Source organism: Ceratina calcarata, unplaced genomic scaffold (genome assembly GCF_001652005.2).
Source record: "Ceratina calcarata isolate Rehan_Ccalc_2016 unplaced genomic scaffold, ASM165200v1 scaffold189, whole genome shotgun sequence".
Taxonomy (NCBI): Eukaryota; Metazoa; Arthropoda; class Insecta; order Hymenoptera; family Apidae; genus Ceratina; species Ceratina calcarata.
Genome location: NW_017140401.1, coordinates 400,695 through 422,450, shown reverse-complemented (window position 1 = coordinate 422,450; position 21,756 = coordinate 400,695). Strand labels below are relative to the sequence as shown.

At 37.6% G+C, this 21,756-nt stretch overlaps 1 protein-coding gene across 1 annotated transcript in view; it reads left to right on the top strand.

Moving 5' to 3' along the window:
• The first annotated feature begins 2,736 nt into the window (after nucleotides 1-2,736).
• The window catches only part of LOC108621945 (transmembrane and TPR repeat-containing protein 1), a 258,139-nt gene continuing 239,119 nt past the window's right edge, over nucleotides 2,737-21,756 (top strand). Inside the window, exon 1 of the mRNA XM_018019556.2 lies at nucleotides 2,737-4,850. Coding sequence (XP_017875045.1) covers nucleotides 4,525-4,850 — 326 coding nt within the window. The 5' untranslated portion in view covers nucleotides 2,737-4,524. The remainder of the gene's footprint in view (nucleotides 4,851-21,756) is intronic.

Genomic DNA, 21,756 nt, shown 5'->3' with positions numbered 1-21,756 from the left:
TTTAAATATTCCAAACGTTCTTGGAGATTATGCACATTCTTATACCAGTTTTCTATATTATACATGAATCCTTTACTAATCGGAAATACATAACGTATAATAAATAAATGATCAGAAATACAGAGCAACAGCAGAGGACATCTAGATTTCCATTAATAATCTGTTCATGGGATCCCTGGATAATCGCGGCAGTGGATTGACGTCGACTACTTGCGATGTTAATTCCGTGTCCATCTGCTTCCTAATCGGATCTTGCCCTACCGCGCGAACGCAAAACTTTGAACCGCACTGCGGTTACGCTTAAAACGAAACGAGCATCCGTGCTGCTGAAATTGCCATCGCGTCCTTTTTCTTGCCGTTTGGCTTCCAAAAGGTTCGCGCCGTGGCGCAATTGCGTTTGCGATACCAGACACCGACACCTTTTCACGGTCGTCGGAGGACCTTCCGCTACCCCACGGGACGTGTACTCGCTAACGTCGCTCGGATGCATTATTAAATGCGATGCGACGTCGGAAAGGCGACCACGTGAATAAATGGACGAGGGTGGCTGCCTTGTTAATCGCTAATGAACACTATTTGCCTTGAATTATTAAACAGTAGAGTCCGAGAAAGTGGAGACTGCTTCGAAATGGGAATTATTCACAGACATGATTTTTTATTAAACCTCACAAACAGGGTATAGGAAGTAAACTATAAACTGCAGGATAAATGAACGTCAAATTTAAGTTAAGACGAGAACAAATAGTATTCCTAATGAACACTATTTGAGTTGTATTATTATTAATCATAATATATTAAACATTAGAATTGAAAAGGTGTAAAGGATTTATTATCAGTTGTTGTGTTATTATATATGTTACGTTATGTCATATTAATGAATATATGCTAAAAAATAAGTTAAAAAGAACAGCTGAAATTGGTAATGAACAAAATCACTGTAACAGTCATTCAAAGGGTGATCGGTATCTCAGTCACCGGTATTAATTTCGTCGATTTTTCATAACAGAAATCAGCGTGCGGTTATTCAGTTACGAGCGCATTGCGTGCACGCAGGATTAAAAGATTGACCGTCAACGCGTACGATATCGCGTCGTCGAACCGGTGATGTTTAGTTCTCGGAAAATCGTCCGAATGATAAAGCGTTGTCGATTTGACAGCACGGAATTCTGTGACCGATCAAATCTGATTCTGTCCAACGGTAAATCGACAAAAGTCGTGAACCAAACCATAATTCAGTGTACATGTGCAATAGTAACAATGATAAATTACTGAATTTAATAAAGTATCAACCATTTTAATAAAATAACATTTATCATATAAAAATTATATATAAAACTGTGTAACAAAGATTTTTTCATGCCATAGATAATATATTCTTTTAAGAACAACTCCAGTTCTTTAGTTAATGCCTTTCCTCATTAAAGTCTATATTCCAGCAAACAATCGTTTATTTTATAGTACCGATCATAGTTATCGTGAACGTGATTCGACTTTCGCCTCTGAAAATGTACTTAAACGCGGTCCGAGCGGTTCCCGTGGACGAATCGTCAATAGACGAGGAATATTATGGAAACGAACGTGGACGATGAAATGCCGGCGTCCTTGTAACGCTTTGCCAAACCGCCCCATGACGAGCTCGTTATCGCGTCATCGTCCTCATAACGAGCTCGTATCGTCATTACGTTTGCTGATTCGAGTGCCACCACGCCGATTCGCTACGCGATGTTCGATAATCCCGGATGCGCGTTTAGAAATCCAATAACCAAGAACCATCGCGTTACTTCATCCTTTTTCCCGATTTAAATGGCCACCTTTCTCTTATACATGGACGAAATACTCTTCTTTATTTCTACTTTATTACGAAAAATACTTTTTAAAATTTACCAGGGAAGGATTCGGGCGGTCAAACTCCGATTTTAATGAAATTTGACAGGCTCCATTATTAGACACGTATGTTTTTTTAGAGGCCTACCCAGTGTGATCGCCCGAAATTTAGGTAATTTTTGGAAATTTTTTTAAAAGAAGTAGTCCATGGAATGTTTTTAAACTTTATGGATATATTTGCCTATGATTGAAGTATGAACGAATTTATTTTTTGGTACAAAAATAACGAAAGGCGACCGAGTTATGTGCTATCTCCCGAAACGCCAAAAAAAAGTGCCTCCACTGCTGCAATGATACAGGTTGCTACGATGCCCGAAAAAAAAAGAAAAATATCCTGTTAAACTAGGTTTTCTCTATCGAATGAACTAGGATATCCGAGAAATGTTGAGATCTGACAAAATGTCAATCTCTAGTGTTAAAAAGGTTCTCCACCTCTGGTCTATAGTTTCACCTATTACTTTGAAATTACACGACTCATGTGTGGCGCTCAAGTACCAAATTCTGCAGTTTATATATCAATCAGAAATGATCACAAAAATCATGAATCACTGTGAAAAATTATCGCCATCATTTTTACCCGCCATCTTTAGTTAATGCTGAGTCATCTACCAGTCTTGTTTATGAAATTTTGCCGACTCTACGGTAACCGGCGTGATTTGGAGAAAAGACGCACGTAAACAAACACGGGAAGCTGGTGCGGTTGAAGGGCGAGAGTGAGAACGTAGCGAGACAGGCAACAGTCGACGGCAAAAGGGAAAATGTCTGGGGGTGGCTGATGCGCGGGCGCAGCTTTGCGGACCAGAGTGCGCTGAGTATACTTATAACCGGGCGGATGCCGTCGGCCGTTAGTCTTGCGCTTGCCGTCACCGCGGAAACTTGTTCGAAGTTATAATCGACGGTGAGCCCCGCATTTCGCGATTTGTTCGTCCAAGCGAATCTCGGGTTGTCGCGAAGTGTGTTTTAATTCCGTGCGTGACCGTGAGATATCCGTCTGTGAAGTTTCATCCATTCACTATTGAGAGTTTGTATCAGCAATAAGATCGTACGAGAATAATTGTACATTTTGTTGGTGATGATGCATTCAAAGATTTGCAAAGCCCGTGTAAATCTATTTTAACTGTACTTACCAAGCGGCCATTGAAACGTGTGAACAATCTGATGAATAGTTGCACAAAGTACATAAGATTGTAACGGTTGTTAACTGTCGTTCAGATAGAGTTGCAAGATCAAATGTGTAATTAAAAGGTGTCACTGAACCTGTTTCGATGGGCGGAGACCGTAGCTGGATCAAAACGCGGCGAGGGTGAAAGGTCACAGAGTTGTGGCAGCGAAGGAAGGAGGTGAAAGCTTACAGAAAGAAGACCAAGAAAGGAAGAAACAGGGACGGCACTGCAGGGAATTCGAAGGTGCTCGCCTCTGGCCAGATACACCGCGGGTTGTATAAATCTGTGTATATGCATAGAAGAGTCGCGGCAATAGAAGAGGGCTCCAACCACGACAACGTGTATCTGGGTCATACTGCCGCTCTCCCTCTCTCGCGGGCGGGTGCTGTCGCTTCGATGTACGGGTGTTACTGTCGTTTCTCGTTTCCCATAATTTCACAAGATTCCGCAGAAAAAAATCGTCGTGTCGCGTCGTGCGGAATCAAGAGAGAGGGTGGTTACGTATTTCAATTGCAGCATTGATATCTCATTTTAACGTCGTCGACGATATTTTAGAAAAAAAAAGAATCGTTCGCTCGTAAAAGAATGCATCGAGATAAGCAAACGGTCTATTATCAAGAACGCTTTGATATAAGTAAATGATCATTGGTAAGGGAAAGCAGTGCGTCGATTGAAACGTCCGTTATATTCGCACGGGAATTACCACAAAGAACAATTGCATAGATGGTGGAACACTTCGGTTTCGAGTTGTAACGCGGTTTTTCAACGACCGATGCACGCGAGCTCGTTTCGAGCCCTTTGTTCGCGCGAACGGTGGTGTTGTATCGTGGTTCGGTTGAAATTTCGATCGGTGACCGGAATCGAGGTCGAATCGTCCGCGTAGATTCGACGATCTACCATCCCGTGACCGTAACGAGCTGTTAGAGGAAAAGGAAGAGTCGGAGGAAGGAAGAGAGTGTCCACCCTGGGGGACAATCCAGCGCCACGCGAGAACTATCTGCGGAAGAGCAATCAGCTAGCGCGAAACCCGTTTCTCTTTAGAGGACACATTGGACGATGCTCGGTAAATAATGAACCCCCGCAGTCATTTATCAAGCTCGAAGTAGCACCGTTTCGAGTAGATGGAAGAGCGACCGGTTTCGAGTCTCCAGGATGAAGAAATAACAACTCGCATTTTTCTTTCTATGTATCTGCTCGAACGTGATCACTCTGAGACGTTTCGCTTCCTCGTTTAATACCAAATACTATCACGTTGAACAAACGATACTATCGCATCGATGAGAATATTTGCACTAGTTACTCGGTTATTAGCGTTGCGAATGAAATGAACAGTGCAAGGTCGATGTCGTGTTTGAGATGCGACCGACGATCGGGTGGACACGGTGGATTCGCCGCGATAACTTCAGATAGCGGTGCACTAGCTTCATGAGAAGAATTATTATCCTCGATCACGGCAGAGCCGTTCGCCTGGTGAACCATGAGACGACGAAATAACAACAACAACAACAACGGTTACAACGGTTGCTGTTGTCAAGGCAAGAGAGGTCGCAGCGGATGCAACGGTGGAAGCGAACTGCCGGACTGGTGCATTTACGCGACCGTCGCATTAGTCGCCGTCGGTTGTTACTTAAACGCACTAAGTGGTGATTTCGTGCACGACGATATTCCCGCGATAGTGAGGAACAAGGACGTGCTCGCGCAGACACCGTGGACTAGTGTTCTGAAAGATGATTTCTGGGGGACGCCCATGCACGATGTCAATAGTCACAAGAGTTATCGGCCGCTGACGACGTTAACTTTTCGGTAAGTGATGCTCTTTCTCTTTTGAATCAGTTAAGCGATTGATTTGGTTTCTGTATATTCCGTAAAAATGGTATTTTAAACAGTTGATCTTCCAAAAGTACTTTATAGTATTTTGTATACAATCGTACAGATCTAAGAACCTGTTATTTTATTAACTCTATTTTTCATGGTATTTACGATGTGAAATGAAAGTAACTAAATATCTTTATAGCATATCTAAAGGCAATGTACTTTTGCGTAATTTATATTGTTGATTACACAAAGCTGATTTGGGCCAGTCCTAAAGCAAGCAATAAATGTGTATTTTACAATTAAATCCAACATATTCATAATCTACGGGGCGTCTTAATGTTAAAAATGCCAAATTAAAGGAAATGATTTTTCATCATGTTAAAATACTTTAAATATATGTTAATACAAAATAGGAAAAGACAGTAAAATTGATACGAAATTGATTATTAATGGCGAAGTTTGGCAAGAATGCAGCAGACAGTTTTTTATACTAACATGTGTAGGAATTTTTCTAAAACATGACGCGTGAGTCTTCATTGTCATATACATATTATTTGTGCCCTCTGAAGGCATCAATTTATTAATAAACACTGTAGCTAAAATTTCTGGTTTCCTTGGGACATACTATAACGTCAGGCTCCTCTCATTAATCTTGAATATAGAAATGCAATATACATCTTTAGATCCTGTAACTGTAATTATGAAGGCCATGACTACCCGAACTTGCTTTGGTTCATTAAATCAGATCCAAGTACTATCGCTTCTAACATTTTATCGACATTTACATGCTCATATCGCTTAATCTAGATTGTTTACTATATTCATTACATATTTGCGCAAAATATCTGAGGATTAATCCATAAAAATTGATAACATTATAAAATAGTCACTGGTTCATAATTCTTTGTAACAGAACTGTGCATTTTGTGCATTTATAAAAAATTGGATGAGCAGATAAGGGCTATTATATAAAATATGAGAAGTACACATTGCAACAATTAAATAAAAGAAATCCTTTTATCTTACTGTTAAAAATGTTTTATTTTGCGTATTATTCGTAACAATTGTATTACGTCACACGACCTTGTAATTTTTATAACTCTTCTAAACGCAATCACATTCTTGTTTTTCTCAACAATTATTAGTATATGTAAAAGACGTTCGGTAACAGGAGGTGTCCATTAAAATCACTGCAAGCAGCTCGTGGGCAATCAGCAATGGTATTATTAAAACGAACTCCTTGCGTACGTGCTACAATTAGTAGATATCGCAAGGTACGCAATTAACCCTGGCGAATTCAAAGTAACCAGCAATGGAAGCTTTAGCCCCGTTCCGTTGGCTTATCACGAGTATAATCGCAGCGTTGTATTTTTCTCAGGTCGAAGCTCGATTTCTCAGTTTTCAAAACTTTCGCTCAGTTGATAGTAATCACGAGAAGCAAAGTTTTATTTAGTGTGAATTTCAAATGAACGTAACGTCACTCTAAGCTGTGATTTGTTATTTAATTCAATGGATTATTTATTGTTTATTTAGCTTCATTTATTCAGTGTAGTAAACTGCAGATTTTATGATTGTATAAAATAACTGACAAAAATAAGTTAGAAATTTCATCAAGATTACTTTAAATAATTTTTTTTCTTTAAAAAAATCGACTTCAATATATTAAAACAGCAACGATGAAGTTATGTTACAGACAAGTGGAACAAACATTCTATGCAATAAAAAAACATACGTAATAGTCACAAGTGAGACCTCTAAATGACAAGAATTGACTTAACAATAATAATTGAATTGAGACTATAAAATAAGACGATTTTACATAAAAGTGAACAGATAAGGAGTGATTAGAAAGCTCTTAGGCAAGCAGCTCACGAAATGACGCCCCTTCCGATAGTTAATATCCCGTAATCTCAAGACGAGCGAACATCACTGCCGGCACGGAGGCGCGCGTCCCGTAGCCCCTGTAGTTCCACCGTCTTAGTACCTCGGGAATTATGGATGCGTTCTACTTCCGGCAACGAGCGAAACGCGGAACCATGATGCTCGAACCCACCCCCGCGTTTTCAGTCACTTAAACGTCATTCCGGCTCATCTTTCCATGGGAATATACATCTCTGTTCGTAAGTCTTATTGATTATCAGGAAATCTGATAATGAATTATATAGTGTATAAAGATGGTGTACGTCATATTTGATTCAAACTTTGCGATTCTTAAACCTCTCGAAGAAGTTTTTATTGGTTAAAGATAAATTCTTTATAATATAATATAAATATTTATTTTATCTATTATTAAATAGTCATCGTTAGTAATCAAAGGGTGATTTCACACCTTAGAAAGGATAAGACCCGATAAGAAAGTACTTACTGATTGTTTGTCATAGTAACTTAAGCATACAATGTAATGTCTCGTGAACACTAAATCTACCGACATGTGTTATATTATTGTACTGTATTGACATATGTTGCATTTGAGTGCAATTTAGTGTTGTTGGTAATAGATTAAATAATAATTACAATTTTGATAAGATGACAAAGCAAATTTCGTTTTCCTTATATTTCGTGCAGCGGAATTTAAAAACATTTATTTGACCGGTGCATAGTAGGTTTCATAGTGGAATCGCTGAATGATATTTAGGTAACTTTACCTGTTAGACGCCAATTCTTATTTTATCTGTTTTAGAATATATTCTAAGACTTATGAACGCAGGTATACAGAGGAAACCTCGTCTAGTACAAGCAAGCGCGTTCGAAGTTGGCAACAGCATCTGGAGCGTTAAGGCGAATGAGCGATGTGCCGGTGTCTTGCGGTATGATGGATCGCCCGATACCAGCCAATATGCAGTATTGCGCGAGGAGTGTGGCAAACTGGTATCCATGCATCAAATCGGCGGCTAGGCGGAAAGCGGGCACCACCGCGCCGTTGGTACCTGTACCCGAACCCGTACCCGGGATACGGTGTAACGGCGCGTCCACCCCCTGTTTCTCGGTTCTTGTCACCCGTGCCGCGACCGCACCGCAGCGGCCATCCATGACACGCATCCGCAATTTTCCGTTCACCGTTTGGCATCAGCAAATCGATACCACCTATCTGCGCGCAGTATTCCTTTTATAAATGTGAGGTCTTCGACGACTGTATTTGTAATCAAGAGTCACGATCATCATGTAGGTCAGACATGGCCAATTCATTTCCCCCTACTCTAATAGCTCTCTCCACTTATTGTTAGTGCAGTAGTCACAGTAACTCGGCGGACCATAATACGTTCATACTACTTAACGCATCCCCATCTATACTCCCAATTGACCATGCCTTGTAGGTATTCATATCTTGTGTGATTACGTTTTCCCGAAATCTCAGACGTAGAAAGGGACAGCGCGTAAGAGAACGAGAGATCGTGCATCGAATACAAGATTAAAACCTGTGTATCGAATAGTAATAATAATATTAATAATGCAATTACTTTTTGTTCTTGTTTTCTTTTTCAATCAAAACTGTTTAACGTATTCGTGAGATTCTTCTGATTAAAATGACAGTGATATTGTAGCGATTTTACCGCTAGCATGCCCTTGTCAGGGACAGAAAGGCCAGTTTAGGATTTTTATTGTAGGGATCTGCGTGACGCTTGTCAGCGACAGATCTGGTGGTCACTCGCGCAAGGATTAACCCTTGAGAAGATCGTAAACAACTTTCTTCGGGCCTGGTATTTTGACTAAACTTTATTGTTTCTTTACCAGGAAAAACGAGTTCCCTGACCTTGTGTAGGGCAGGAGAGTAACACCCTGGAGAAGCCAACGGTTCAGTTAGATAGAGATTTGTAGCCGAGTTAGATCGAAGTTCGCCACGTGTGTAGGCGTTTGTGAATTAATAAAGCTCACCCCGCAATTTGCAAATCGTGGTTGAGAGTAGAATTATTTATCTAATATTCTCTCTCAGAAATTGTAAATCCTAAACTGGCCTTTCTATCCCTGGACAACAGCATGTTAGCATCGAAGTCGCTACAATATATTAGGTCGTAAACTTAATTTTGAACAGTGTACGTAACATCTATTGTAGAAGGTAATGACTATAATTATTGCTGAAAATTGTCGTAATTGATAGTTTTGACATTACAACATATGGCAATTTTCTCTCCATTGTTAATGATTTATTCGTTGTTTACATACTGATTTACAAGTTACACGCTGATGTCTACAAACATCAATTGAACAAATTGAACTACGAATTGTTGCGAAAAAGATCAGCAATAGTGAGTAATAGACGCAAAGTTCTTTGGCATTCTTTGGCACGATAACGCTCGGTCACATATTGCAAAAACTGTCAAGGAAACACTGTTCCAGCTCGAATGGCAAATCTTTTCACACCCAGCGTACTCACCGGACATAGCACCTTCTGATTACCACTTGCTCAGATTGATGCAGCACGGCCTGGCTGGTATACGATTTCGAAAAGTCGAAGAAGTGCGAAAATGGGTCGATGAATGGATTGCTTCGAGGCGCTTGTATTGCCAAATTAACAGAAAGATGGGGAAAAATTATAGAAAATAATAGAAAATACTTTAATGGAAATAACTTGTACCAATTTTTCAGAAGAAATGCGTTTCTGAGCGAAAAATATAATCAAAATTAAGTTTACCTTTTAATAGTTTGAATTGTGTTTGTTCATATATGAAAAATGCTAATAATTCATTTTTTACTTAAGTATATCGTAAGCAAGTATCGAAATTATATCGTGTCTAGATATTCAATCGGGACTGAACATCACATCAATTACACTCACAAGTCTGTAGAACTGTTTCATTCACTTATCGAAGGAATACTATGTACGAAATGATAATTTATGTTTTTACTTATAAAAGTAAAAACTGAGAACATATTAAAGATTCTGACAACACATTCGTAATAGGACACAGTGAAGTATTTCTCTCGTCAATTTCCGCCAACATATTCTTGAAACCGAATAACAATGCGAGCGAAGTATTTGAATTTCAAAGAAGCGAAAATTCCACTGGTAACTCTGACCCGAATAGAAAAGCAAGAACACCAGAGCGTGCTTCACCGAAATTGGTTACTCTTCAGTGCTCTGGACTGCTGATGAATGTATCCTCAAAGAGTAGCGTGCTTATTGACACGGCACGTGTGTCCACGGAACACTGGTAATCTAGAAAACGGGCATATGTTTATAATTACTCCGTCTTTCGTTTGTCACCGAGAGCTCGAATCATTTTCTTTCCACGGTAGTGGCACGGGTCAAAGATTCCGAACAATCGACGAAGCGTGCACACACGCACACGTCTCTTCCTTTTCGCTAAGCCCTTTTGATCCTATCTACTGTCCGGGAAACTTTGACGGCGCTTAGAATACATTTTGCTTTGCCTCAGTTCCACCGTCGAATGAAATCGTACCGGCGAACCGGAAAGTTAAACGCGAACCGGTTGACCCGTATTTACTCCTTTTACTCCCTATCGAAGTTTACAGGACGACTTGTTAACACGCCTCTCAACATGTCGAATTAAAAGCATAAGAATGAATAAAAAAGTAATAGTCAATGATCTCTTTTAAGAGGACGAGTTTTCTTATTTTATAATTTAAATTGTTACCTAATTTTCTGTTTTGGATATAACGTGAAAGAATTTACAAAACACGTCGAAATAATACAAATCGTTACTCTTAAAAAGTAGAAAAAATCACAGTGTACATTTCATGTATTAAAAACTATTTATAAAAATTCCCACTGTAATGGTAAATCACTGAAAACCGAAATACCTAATGTGAACAAATTCATCAGATAAGGAATTAATTACAGGACAAAACTAGCCGTTATTCAATGATCTTATCGACGTCTACTTCCAGGCTTTGCTAATGGCTAGATAAAAGATCATATCGGTTCTCGATAGCTTAGACTTGAAAGTTGTTGGTTGAGCCACTACCGTTCTATTGTATCCTCGTTTTGTTTCCTATCGGATGGATCGAAATGAACTTTCTATTTACGAACGCGATAATCCAACGTGTACCTAATCGAGACCAAGAAACTTCTCACTTCTGAGTTTAATTTCCTCTATTATTTAATCTTTCCTCGTTCGATTGTATCGATTATTCTTGATTTTTTTTTAATGAAACCACTTTACGTATTAATTGTATTAAGTGATTTTTTTTTTAATTCCTTTTATACTGCGGATTGTCATGCAATATAAAGCATTTGTGGCATTAATTAGAACAAATATCATTCCCCATTGAAGCATTGTAATACGCAATATTTCATACATTTTTATACATCATACGCATTCTTTATATGCATTTTCACATTTTTCATGCCTATAAATGTATAAAGCCCTTAGGGTAGGCTATAAACAATTACTGTGTTAAACTTCTAGGGATTAAGAAGAATAGAAATGCATGGGGTAAAAAAATATCGCAGAAAGGAAAGAAGATTCGAATAAACACGATATGCCCGTACCTATCCATATGTGACAAGAGGAATCACACGTATGCAGGCGTTGAGACGCGACGCGAGGGATGCAAAATACCATCGAGGAATGCAAATGTTTCCGCGAAGCGCGAAGATCCATTAAAGCTCCGTGAAATCTCATTTTCTCTTTCGTTCTCGGTTTAAATTGAACTTCCTCGCATTTTAATATTTACATTCTTCCTATGAAACGTAGAATGAAAGAAGGAAAGGAAAACGACGTTTTTAACTATTTTTGTTATTTATTCGATATTAATTGAAACGTCATCGAACATGAAGTCTGCAAAATTACTAATGACTTTGTAAATCCTGCAGTAGCTATCACAGAATTTACGTCACTTAGGATTGAAGAAAGAGTCTTGGCTCATTCAAATCCATCATTATGCGATTTTTTTGTGTTCGCACAATGACGATCGATATAATCACATTTGCCGTCGAGTAGGAACTTATATAACCGGCTTCCCCGGAGAGGTTCTTCTTTGTTTCACCGCAGTTGCAGAGCAGCCGCGTCGAGTGGAAGTGCCAGTTATGTGCGTGTCGGCTCGAATAAAAATTGTCAGCGGCGAGTTTCATCCCCCGCGTCACAAAGACCGTGTACCTTTATGTCCGGACCCTTTATCCGGTTCCGACAGAGAGAGAGAAAAAAGGACGGGTTTTCATTAGAAAGGCCGCGAGACGAATTATCACTGTGTAGCAGCCTTTTCCACTCGCGACGGATACTCGATTGCTTTTTACGGGTTCTTACTTTGATTGTCGAGCTCAAAGACCGTGTAAATTGCTTGTTACTATCTGCGCGCGCTGCGTCTCGTAAAGATGATTACTCCAAAGTGGATGAAACGGTTGTCAACAGATTCCAACGCTTTGATAATTCATCTGCAGCTTCACTTTGGTTTTCTGGGTTAATGCGCGAAGAGGTTATTATGTTCATTATGGGACAAGTTTTTTATACGATGCTGTCGCGTTTAAGTAGAGCAAGATGTACATATACAATGGGAATGAGACTTGCCTCTTTGTTTTTAGGGTTTAAGACACTTTCAAGAGTTTATTGGTTATAAAAAAGTGTTATAATTATTCGAAACTGGGAATAATTAGAAAATTAAAAGATTACAGTAAATAATGAAATAAATTATATATACTCATGACCACATAACAAATCATACAATTACAGTTTCAATAAAATTATACAACGAAAAGAATGCAATTTTCATTTCATAATTTCAATTGAAAATGAGTAGCCTTTAAACTTGCCAATTTATTTACATTAGAATCTGTTGTTACAGAAATCTGAAAATTGAAATTTCGTTGGATACATACATATACTAATCCACACACGTGTTACTCTAATAGTTCTGTAATATGTCTTCTGATTGATGTATAGGTGTGTGCAAATAAAGCAGAAAAAAACAAGAGACGATTAATAATGAAAAGAATGGAAAGCAAGTAGGACAAATAGGGAATAATTGTAACAAGTGGAACGTTTCGGGCATATTAAAAGCCCTAGAGATTTCTTTTTAATTCCGTGTAATCTACGACGGTTAAACTGTGCGATTGAAAAGCCGCAATGCAGAAGTCTGTGGATAGCTGCACGCATCGCTGGCTTTCCGTGCTTTTGAGCTTCTCTGGTCCCTTGCGACCTTTGGTCTCGTAGAATAGTAGTTCAGAGTATTTGCAGCATCCTTTTGTTTTTTTTTAAACAATTCATGCATGATTTTATGTATTTAGACAAGACGTATAAATAATAGTAGTCTAAGATAAAAAAAATTTATTCTATCATAGCTTTGTTGATTCTGTTATACCTGTTTGAAATAAATTCGATAATTTTCATATAAGAAGTGTAAATTTGCGATAAATAATTGATGTAATAAATATTAGATTAGATGAATGAGTATTGGATAGTAAAAATCATGGGAACTTGCTAAATTTTCGTACAAATTTTTACGTAGTTCTGGTTTCGTTGATTTGATACAATTCTACAAGTCGACGAATGAAATTGCAATTTCCAGTTGTCGACATCAAAATGGAAATAGGGATAGAGATAGAGATGAGAAGGGAAGAGAGACAGAGAGAGTGAGAGAGAAGATTCGATGAATTTTCGAAATGGCGCACGCAAAAGCAAGTTCGGTCGACGGTGCACGCTGCAACGACTTCATCTCGTTATCACTGACAGGGACCGAGGCAAACACAAGGGTAACGAGGCAAGCTTCGTCGTTGCGGATCGCTTTCGCCCGACGTATAACACCAATTCGCACAGTCGATCTGTCTCGCGCACGTGTAACTCCAACGTACGTGTGTGCGAGGTCTTTCTGACGCACCTGGGATGAAAGTTGCAAGTTTGTGGGTTGAGCCGAAAAAGCTTCGACGAAGTAAATGGCCACCTTCATCGAAACCTTTTCACCTGGAGAACGCGTAGGGTGCAAAGATAGCGCGGTCAATCGCCGAAAAAGATAAGACAGAACTGTTCGGGAATGGGTCGCAAGGAGTTTGCGAGTTAACTTACTCCCATCGAGCATCGAGTGACATCGATCTCGAGAGAAACGAATTTTTATTGAGCAACTGTCTGAAGTGTGGGATAATCTACAAAACTATTGAGAAGTTAATCTGGATTTAAATAATGAACAATTGTTGAAATATTAAAATGACATCTTTCAATAATAAACGGAATCACCTACATATAGTCATAAATTATAAAAAATTGTGATAGGAGAGTATTTTAAAGTTTCAAGTGATAATTCGAGACGAGGATTCCTCGGGATACTTTTATGACCAAACTAACTAACTAACAATGAGCTTCTTATTAAGCTATAGTAGTTCCACATGGGTACATCACATAGGTGATTCCATCGATTCTATCTTTGTTTCCAGACAGTTATTTGAAACTATAACTACACATTATTGTTTATTTAAATATCCCAAATTAGTTTTTCATAGAAAATTACATGTGATGTGAATGAAATAACCAGACACGTAAATATGCATATCATAAATATGTAAAATGATTAGATTTGGTAAAATGAGTAGAATTGTTCTCTTCTTTGATAAGCACTTGAAGCTATTCATATGAAAGGTGGAAGTCTCTTACATTTCATATTTCAAGAGTAACATAGTTTCCAACTGTGCATATAAATAAAAATTAATATCATCTATTAATTCATGAGCTTACGTTAGGCTAGTCAAGCGGAGAGCACTGTATATTGTCTATTCCTTTGCTATTTGCTTCACGGTCTGACTGAAGACACGGTAGGGTGCATTGTTCGCGCGTAACGGTGGCGGTGATCGACACCTAGTTGACCGCAAACTTGGACATACCCAACAAAGTGTTAAGATACTTGGAGTGCCGGACGATCCTGGACGAAGGAGGCGTCAGCAGAAACGAGAATTCCGCAGGACGATGATCGGTCTGTAAATCGCATCGTTGAATGAGATATCGAGTTACTCGAGCCATGACTTAATTGAATGCGCGTGTACATGTACACCTATTCATGTGCGCTATGTATTCCATGCATATAAGCTAAATTAGGGTCTGAAACGCGATTGATTATGCGTGTCAGTAAAGCCAAACGAGGTTCCGGACAGTGTACGTCAGGTCAAGTAATCCAGTTGTTAGACTACCGATTTTTATGCGATATAAAAACGTTTAAACAATCAGATATAATTGAATTGAATTTATGACTATATTTCTGTCTTGACATTAAGCTTTGTGTTAGCACTATTCAGTTTTTGATATTCTGCATAGTTCTACACATTACGTATATTCACATATTTATACAAAATACACGTCAATAAATTAATTTAAGTAAAATACAGTCTTAATATCTCAGTGAATACAACATTCGAATTGAATCATCAAAACAAAACGGACGTATTACAAAATAAATCCTACGATAGGATAATTCGATTACTATAGAATATAGAATACGCGACGGTGTAGACGTGGACAAAAAGAAATCGAAGTTGGTATCACGGGTGCGTAACAACAATCAGCCTGTAACGCGTTCACACATGCGAGCGGAGCATTGATTAAACGTCGACGTAATATGTAACACACTAACACAGAAAACAGCATCAATAGAAATCCAGTCGCGCGGTGTGCTGGTGAATGCGGTACATAGGCACGCAGTAGTATGTGCGTGTATACGTGTGTACTACATACCTATGGTCGACGACAATCGAATTGCGGTTCAGATCCGGCGGCAATAGCGACAACGAAATTTTCAAAGGTTCGCAACCACACACAGCGTAGACACGCGTGATCGAAACGAAAATCTGACGGACATGCTATCAATCCCGTGACGAGGTCTCGTTACTCGGTTATCACGCTGCCGTGTCAATCAACTTTTTTCAAATCGAGAATTCTGATTTTAAGAAAATATTTTTGTTTGTTGTCACTTCGGTAGGAGGATTTATAGAATACGAAAAGTATTATACGACTTATAAGGAATGTAAACTTCAACTCAAGACTTGTATGCAATATGCATATGACTGTTGGTTTAACAAATGTGTGTTAAATTGAAATTTCTTTTATCATTTAAGAATCGTAATATGCACTCACTCTTCGTATTTTGTATATTTTCATGCATTATTTGGAGTGTTTCTATTTTCTGTATATTTAATTCTTCTATACAATCTGCAGTCCATTCTTAAATTCTTTATTAAAAGTCGGAAATTATATATGTACATTAATCTTCCAGTGAAATCGTTGTTCTATTAATTATTCAATACAAAAAACTGTCAGATTAATGAGAAGTATAATAATAAATATACGGGAGATTTTAAATATTTATAAGAATTGTGCACAAGCAACAGTAACATGCATATCATAAGATATACATAATTAAAAAATAAAAGAATCTTTTAGATTTCATTTCTGAAATTAATACTAATTTGGAATACTTGCTACATCTTTTGATAAACAGTAAGCATACGGAAATGTGTTGAAACTTCTGAACGGAGGTGCACACTGGGGAATACCGGGCTAAGGAGATTGAGAGAAGGTCGATAGAGAAACCGCGAAACCGTCTGCTGTATGAACGAAATGAAACATGGATACATCTTCCAGCGAACAAACGCAGCAAGATTTCATGGTTTCCACGATTTTTCAAATACTCGAGATTCAAGGAGAGATGACATGCAAACAGGAGGTTATTACGAGATTGATAATATCTCCGGTAGATTTATAACTGGAAATCCGTGAGAATAAAATAATTTTAGGTTTCTGTCTAGATTTGCACGGTTTTATAGAATGTTGAGGATTCCAGAACAATATGGCGTCCAAATAAGATTTTTATTATTAAATTTACAGATAGATTAGATTTACATTAGATATATAGATTTTTGTGTAACATAGAACATTTATGATATTAGGTAAAGACCTGCATATTACATAGCAGTTTCTTTTATCATTCAACAATAAGTATTACGATATGGATTCATGTTTTTATATTCCGTACATTTTATACGTTATAAGCAGTCTTCATGTTAATACGTATGTACAAAAACATACAGTAAATTTTTCTATAGAAGCATCTATTTATGAATGGAGGAAGTGTACGTCTCTATTTCAAAAGACGTCGATAAGAAGGATATTCCTTGTCTAAACGACAATGCGAAGATTCCATTACCAAGGAGGTGGGAAGTGGTCGGGGGCTCGTTTCTTTCGACGTTGATCGTGACGAGGAATCTGAAGCGAGCATTTGTCTTCTTCGAGGTGTATCCAGCCGTTTATTGGATTCGTGAACTTTGCCACCGGGTATGTAATAACCGAGGAGGCGAAACCCCGTAAATCCGCGAGGAAAGAGAGGGTACGAGTGGGATAAAAGGAAAAGCTGTGGGCGCTCTTAAGAACTCTGCCAGATGGAATGATATTATTGTGCCATTGAAACGAAACGCGGTATTGAAAAAGTTTGTCCTTCATATATATATTCCGATAAATGATTAATGCATGTGCGGTGTGGAAAGTTCACCAACTGATTTCTATTCCCCGTTCGTCCACCCCTGCCAGATAGTTATCATTTCCCTTTTTCGCGAATACCATTGGGACTGAATGGCTTTCTTCTTTTCTTAATGGATTATCTATTATGAGTATCTCATTGTGTACTTCTATTAAATGGGTTGACTTTGATCTCCTTATCATTCTCTTAATATTCATAACCAGACTCAGAATTTTATGCATTTTTTTAGAAAGAAAGAAAATATGAAATTGCTTATCATAGTATAATTACGTATGTAACATGAAAACGTATGTGCATAATGTTTAAATAATGACAGAAATTTCTACTTTTTAAATTGATATCCAATTTTTGTAGTTTTGTTAAGTGATACTCTTCCTTGTAATAATAGTAGAAATTCTCTTAATAAGTAAAGAATCTGTTTCGTCCTTAAAACGTGATTTGAAGAAATTTTTTATTCTACCAATTGATTTGATTAATTAGCAAAAGTGGGATGGAAGTAGTTAGTAACTTTAGAAAACCCATTTTCACAGATTTAATGGAATTAATACTGTGCATCATTGCGCGTGCTATTAAAACATGTAATGGCAGTATAGTTAATTAACATTCCATTATGAGGCACCTCCCGTACATGTTATGCGCTCAACAGCTTTAATCGTTTTAGCTTTAAATGCAATATGTTTGTAATTTTGCTAGATTGACCCCGTTTTAGAAATGCATTCAATTTTTAACGAAACGATTTTTACGAAGCAATATCTTGTTATTTGAACTGAATGTTATACATTTATAATTCATATTAAAAACAACTGGGAATCAGTTCAACAAATTCCGAATTATTGTTTCTCGCACATAATGAATTCTGAATACTTCCAATAAAATCATATTTTAAGTAAAACATTTTCCATATTCATTTAATGATTTTAATGAGGGATGAACATCATCATTGAAAACTGCCAAGTTATTATATTTGAATTTGTCGTTAAAAAAGGTCACAATGCGAAATGACATGGCCAATTTATTTAAAATATATCTGTGACTCTGTGCAAAATGTACCAATGTCATATTTTTACAAAAATGAGTTAAATCTGGTATGGAATACGCAAACAATTGTACATGGTACATGAAAAAGGACAATTTCGAACTCTATCCAGAAACAAGAGCAATTTTATTACAACATGATTTAAAAACTGGTAAGAGCACATCTTTTAAAATATCGTTCCATATCCTTAACACAGTTTACACGGTGAAACTCGTGTTAAAATTTGAAAATAAACTTTCTGGCTGGCAGTTAAGAACCTTTGACCGGGTTACTCGAGTCATCACGATACGAGTCGACAGAATTTTATTTGATTTTTTGTCGTCGTGTTTTCGGTCCCGATGAATATTCAGAGAAAGTTTAGCCTCTCGGCGAATTCGTATGGCGAAAACTTTGGTGGCATCGATATTCCGTGTTGCGGTAAACGCAGCGTGGTCGACTGGCCTGGCCACTTCTCTCGCCGCATTTGCATCCAACCGGGCATTTACACAATAGCGCGGGAGCAGAAGCTTCCCGCGCCGAAAATGTATTTACGCCCGGAAACGCGTCGCGACGGTTCGCGGAGTCATTGTCGCGCCCGGACCGTTCCGGATCGATGCGTTTCCTGGCGCCTTCCAGCGAAATTACTTTCCGGCAAGATTCCCGGCGTGACACATGGTTGCAGAAATATTATAACGCAAGAATAATAGATATTCAAATGCGCATGCAATTTGCTTTTGATCAAGTCGTTTAAACTTTAAGTTGTAGCACCCAGTGAGATTAAAAGTTTTAATCAATTGAAAATGCGTATTATTAGCACGGAGTAACTGCAACGGAATTGGGTCGGAGTAAGCATAGTCGAAGTGCATAGCCATTCAGGTGTTCGACCGTAGTACATACGAGCAAACATTATTCACCGAGCAACCATTCAATTCGACTGGTATCTCTTAAAACTAAAACACACAACACAATGGACGCGTCATTAAGTCTATGTACATTAACGTATATTCAACGAGAGTCTTTCGTACTGTACGTACGTGCATCTCTTCCATCCGTTTTCGTATTCAGACATTCGAGATCCGACGTATCGTTGAAAACTGCGCAGCGTCAGGTAAAGGAAACCGATCGAGTGTTTACACGATTGAATAGAACGTTAAAAACGCGGTTCAGCACGACTTAAAATCGATACTTTCCTGTGGTTATGCCGGCTGAATGCTGAATTAGTCCCAGTGAAAATAAACGCGTTTCAAACGACGACGCGACGCTTTGTTGTTTCTGCAAGCTTTCCGACTAGGGAACGAATTTCACGTATTATTCGTGATGCGTATCGATGAAAATCGTCCACTTTCGTGCCTATTTAAAAAACTCCGTCGCAATCCATATGAGAGGGAGAGATCCAACGATGAACGAGCATGAATTTCGATATTCTGTGATTTCGATCCATGACTCTGCAATTTTAATATACAGGCTGTTTCGCTTAATTCAAGCAATTAATCACGGTTGAGCTTGGCGATACCTAAAAATGACCACAGACGAAATTAATATTTGGATCCGCAATATTTATTTTTTATCATTAAATCAAATATTTGTATATTTTGTCAGGATATTTCATCACTTAGTGAAACAGAAAACTCCTACAAAATTTACATGTACAGCGATTAACAATTGTCTTATTACATTATTAATTGATCTTTCATAATGCGTTCCATCAATAAAGAGATCCACAGACACATTAGGAAATAAATTGTAAAACATAGATGACATCTAAACCCATTGAGACATTGGAAGTATGTGTACTTCGTATTTATTATTTACTTTACTTATTATATAATTTTTCGATGAAATAGTTCGATGATTATCAATTTAGAAGAGTATTTATCAGATTTTTTAGTAGTCTCGGAAGTATCGTAAGATTTATGAGCGAGGGTGTATGTACCGCGACGCTTAATTTAAAGGACCGAGCAACGCTGACGACGGATTTTCACCGACGACGCGACGACGTACTCTCGCGCGGATGCCCGCGCCCGCCGTGAACTTTGTTGAAACTTAAATTAATACTCGCGCCACGGATGGTAAGCGGATTTAAATTGCGACAGGGAAAAATTGGACGCGAAACAACCACGCTCGTGTGCACCACGAGATTCCATGGTCACGCGTGTTGCTCGAGAAACTGCAATCATCCTTTTTTAAAGAAAATAAGTAGAAGTTTCAACTTCTCGGATTTGAAACATTGCTCACATCTTGCGATCATTTCTCACATTATTTTTAACACTTTCTCAGGTCATTGTAATATATTCTTAATCTATGTATGCATTCATCTTTGAAGTACTATAGATGCACGTCATGTAAAAAATGCAATTTAACTTGAAATAACCATCATAATATTTACTGGAGTCGCCGTAAAGAATAATTATCATATTTTTCATCTAATATTTAATTGCTCTGAAGAAAAAACAAAAAATAGGTGTACCCCACATAAAAGGAATATGCAATGAAACTTCTAATTTAAAATAAGTTTAAAACTATACAACAAAATTTACAATTTTCACTGAGATAAAAAATAAATTTTCGTATAATATTTAATTTTACATGTATATCTTTACTAAACTGAATTAAAACTATACAACAAAATTTACAATTTTCACTGAGATAAAAAATAAATTTTCGTATAATATTTAATTTTACATGTATATCTTTACTAAACTGAATAAAGAAAATACACTGGGATGAAATATCATCAGTGATTTGTGAAATTTCTTCTCCCATGAGCACTTATATTGTCGATAATTTTTCCACGTTTAATAATAAAATTAATTTATTATTAAATACAGAAATTAAGTCTGTACACCCACATGAAAAGAATGGAATAGTATTGTACGAATTTATAGAGATACTAAGAACGAACTGTGTCAACTCTTTGCGTTTCACAATTGTCAATTCAAATATTGAACCTAGCAAAAAACGAATTGTCGATAATCTGGACCGTCCGATTGGCAAGACGTCTGTAAACGGAAGATATTCAAGTTCGATTAACCCGATTCGCCGTTCTATATTCACTTTTATCGCTCCGTCTCGACGTTCCACATGTGCGTATCGCTATATAAACGAAATAAGTTTGTATTTGTTAGATACTTATTACACAGCAAAAAAGCAGAGGAGCATTTAGTATCTCCGCTTCTCCCGTTTTATTCGACAACATACTATCAGATCTTCCTATCGTATACAAACCAAGTTAATAAGAATTGTGATTTAAAGTCTGTGAGTTAAAATATGTCTGAACATTTACTGATTTTATTAAAATGCAAGAATTTAATTCAATATTCGTCATCAAAAGATCTTTTAAACGAATTAAAAGAATTACCTTTTACAAGTATAGCTCGCCATGTTTAATAAAAAATAAGATAATGATAAGAAATGAGACAATAATTAACTTTATTAACCTCTTAGACACTATGCACCACTATAGTGGCTTTC